This window comes from Perkinsus marinus (assembly GCF_000006405.1).
Source record: "Perkinsus marinus ATCC 50983 genomic scaffold scf_1104296946036, whole genome shotgun sequence".
Taxonomy (NCBI): Eukaryota; Perkinsozoa; order Perkinsida; family Perkinsidae; genus Perkinsus; species Perkinsus marinus.
Genome location: NW_003210993.1, coordinates 1 through 2,973, shown reverse-complemented (window position 1 = coordinate 2,973; position 2,973 = coordinate 1). Strand labels below are relative to the sequence as shown.

Below are 2,973 nucleotides of genomic sequence, written 5' to 3'. Positions count from 1 at the left end.
TCCAAGAGGCCTCAGATCAATTCGATCTCCTTAGTGAAATCACAACTTCGGCAAAAAGTAGATCTTTCGGGCGTTTACTGGGAGTACCTTATCTCGCTTACAGGCGGCAAGTCAGCCGAGGTTGCATATCTGAAATCGATCATTACTAGCCATGAAGGCCAAGGCGCACAGGTTCTCCTTCCCGCTCCTGTCCATTGGGGAACTCTCGTGTAATCTAGGCAGTAGCGGCCCTCAACGAGTGTCTCACCTTGCATCTTACACGCTTCAAGCACTCAACAGGTCAAGACTTCTACCACCACTTGAACCCTTATTTCATGATGAAGATCGCTTACGAGTGAGGGTGTTGACAGCTCCACCAAGGGGATAGGCTTTTGTAGGTATATAGGCCTCAGTGAGCCTACACAAGAAGGAGCATCCAGTGGTGGTAGCAGCAATCTGGCTAGAGGCGTCAAGGTAGGCGGCCGGCGATTCGGAAATACTATCGACTGTGAGCAGGTCCTCGAGACCGTCAGCAGGTTCATGCCGGGTCTTCTGTCGATTAAGATGGCCCTCGCTCAAGCTAGCATCAACATGGGCAGCCACGACAAGGCACTGCGGTAGACCAGCGTTGACTGCCGCCGATGAGGGCATAGCCGTCTTCAGACTCCTAGGGCAGTCCCTAAAGGCCGACCCAACTTACATAGAGACCTACATCCGTCTCGCTCGCCTCTATAGTGCTCTCGGCCAGAAGGATACAGCGGCTAAGTAGATGCCGACCACGAGAAGGGAGGATCTCAGTTGTTGCCCTCAGGTATCTGGAGCAAGGCTTCGCCCAAGACTTCGGCATCCGATCTCATCCGCTGTATGCGGCGGTGCGAGCTGAGGGGCTTATGATTGACAATCGTGTCCAAGAGGCGATTAAGCTCCTGCGAGAGGCAATCGAAGTTGACGGCGTAGGTCCCTTGATCGTAAAGAGGCAATTTATATCAGCGTCCAAATTACGACGTTGGATGATTTATGTGATAATAGATACGACAGAAGACTGGCAAGAACCCCTCTCAAAAGGCCTCAAAAGGCTTGAGTTTCACACTTGGCGACAGGAGCATGCTCTTCCGCACTTTCATCGAAGCGCTCAACATGGGCGATTTGTGAGTACCCTGGTGGGAGGCAGGCTGACGGTTGCTTTAGGACAGTCGAGGCCAAGCGACTTCAAGAGGACGCGATGGTGGAGTTCTCAGGAACAAACGAGGAGTCCACTATAATCGTGGCTGGTAGATGGAGTCTTTGGTTGCTGCTATACTTCCTCTAACAGGTGCCGAGATAGCTGTGAGGCGAGGCGACATCGGGGAGGCCTTGACCGCTCTAAGCCGTGTTCCGCCGAGTAGTGCTAGCTATACCAAGGCTCGCCTTGCCATGGGGGATATCTTTAAGAATCATAAAAAGGATAAGAAAGCGTAAGTCAGGAAAGCAGATCTCCAAATGCAACTCCTCGCCAGATACGCTCAATGCTACATGGACGTCTGCAATCACGAGCCGAGTGCCGTCAACTTGACTCGTCTTGGAGATGCTTACATCACCATTCTGGTAGGTCGTCGTCATCTGAGGGTTCCTCTTGTGAGGCTGATGGCAGGAACCAACTCTAGCCATCGAGGCATTCGAGAAAGCTAGGCGTCTTGATAAGAGTAGCAACCACGCTAGTGACCACAACCTTGTGAAGAAGATAGCTCGAGCGTGGACACAGGTCAGCTGCTGTCCTCATATCTCAACGCGTCTCTATTTCTCTTCCTCCCAAAAGGAACCATTCACTGGTGACATTTGTCTGTAGGTAGCGCTTGGATGACTTTTTTTGAAGCTGGGAGGCGTATTGTATTTCCTGTGTGGTGTTCAGATGCATGACTATGAGAAGGCTATTGAATGCTACAAGGCGGCTCTCAAACGTGCCGACTCAATGCCGATTTCAGCGTAGGTTACTCTCGGAGGGGCCTACTGTAATCTGTCGAATCGGTCTTAGATGCTCAGACCTCCGCAGAGATCTGGCCAAGCTCTATCTCGACCTCGGACGCTATCAGGAATGCATTCAGGAAATGGAAAGGCATCTGTCAGTGCCGCACGACGAGGCTTCCACGGACCAAGTCGCTGACAGGTATACCCACGTTATCGGTTATGAATTATTTCATGCTTAGGGTTAAGAGCTTCCTTCTTCTATCTAGGGCCTATCAGAAAGAGCTTGCCTTCACAGTATGTCGTTGGGACAGCGTGGACTCAATTTCTCTCTCATCAGGCCCTGCAACATGGCGACGCGAGGGGGATGAATCTGTCCGTTCCTCAGTGAGGAGTGCCATTCTCACTTACTCTATAACTGTGTTGAAGGTCCTTGGAAGCTTTGAAGGCAGCCAAGGAGACTTCCCTGAAGAGCCTTGCCGCTCTGGGCTTTGTTTTGGGCAAGAGTTCCGTCACTGATGATGATGAAGAAGACGGAGATCTTCACATGCTCAGGAAGCTGGCTGCAGACGTTCATTACCAGCTAGGTATGCGAATCCTTCTTCACTACTCGACGGAGGGCTGAGTTCTGAGCTCATTCGGCTTGATGAACGTTTGTCTCGTCACGTTTCACCAGTTGCTTCCTACCTTAGGACAGTACTTGGAGCATCTCGAGAATAATTCCGATGCAGCCATCGGGCAATACACCGTGGCTGTGGAGTTAGACAATCATCACGGTAGGCTGGGCATCATCAAAAATCCTCAGTTTGGTGTCTCATGCAGAGTCTGCACTCATGGGCCTTGCTCGCCTCAACTTTGCTAGAGGCGACGCCGATTCTTGTGAGAAGACGCTAAGAGCCTTGTTGCGGATCAACAGGGATCATAAGGATGCGGGTGAGCCGATTCGTGATAGGTCATGGCGACAGCTTTCTCCCTCAGATATGCTGTTGGCGTCGGTGATGGCCTTGAGGGCTCAGAAGGCTCTGACGGCCTTTTCGGCAGACGAGGAGGGCG

General features: G+C 51.7%; 1 protein-coding gene across 1 annotated transcript; it reads left to right on the top strand.

Moving 5' to 3' along the window:
• Positions 1 to 314: 314 nt before the first annotated feature.
• Pmar_PMAR001454 (conserved hypothetical protein) lies at positions 315 to 2,545 on the top strand (the record flags this gene model as incomplete). Its single annotated transcript, XM_002779672.1, has 15 exons — positions 315 to 334; positions 378 to 453; positions 496 to 596; positions 643 to 744; positions 791 to 932; positions 1,009 to 1,127; positions 1,168 to 1,250; positions 1,292 to 1,433; positions 1,476 to 1,563; positions 1,610 to 1,720; positions 1,868 to 1,941; positions 1,991 to 2,122; positions 2,163 to 2,217; positions 2,261 to 2,307; positions 2,350 to 2,545. 15 exons carry the CDS (start codon positions 315 to 317, stop codon positions 2,543 to 2,545), a joined length of 1,488 nt encoding a protein of 495 aa, XP_002779718.1.
• Between the last annotated feature and the right edge of the window lie 428 nt (positions 2,546 to 2,973).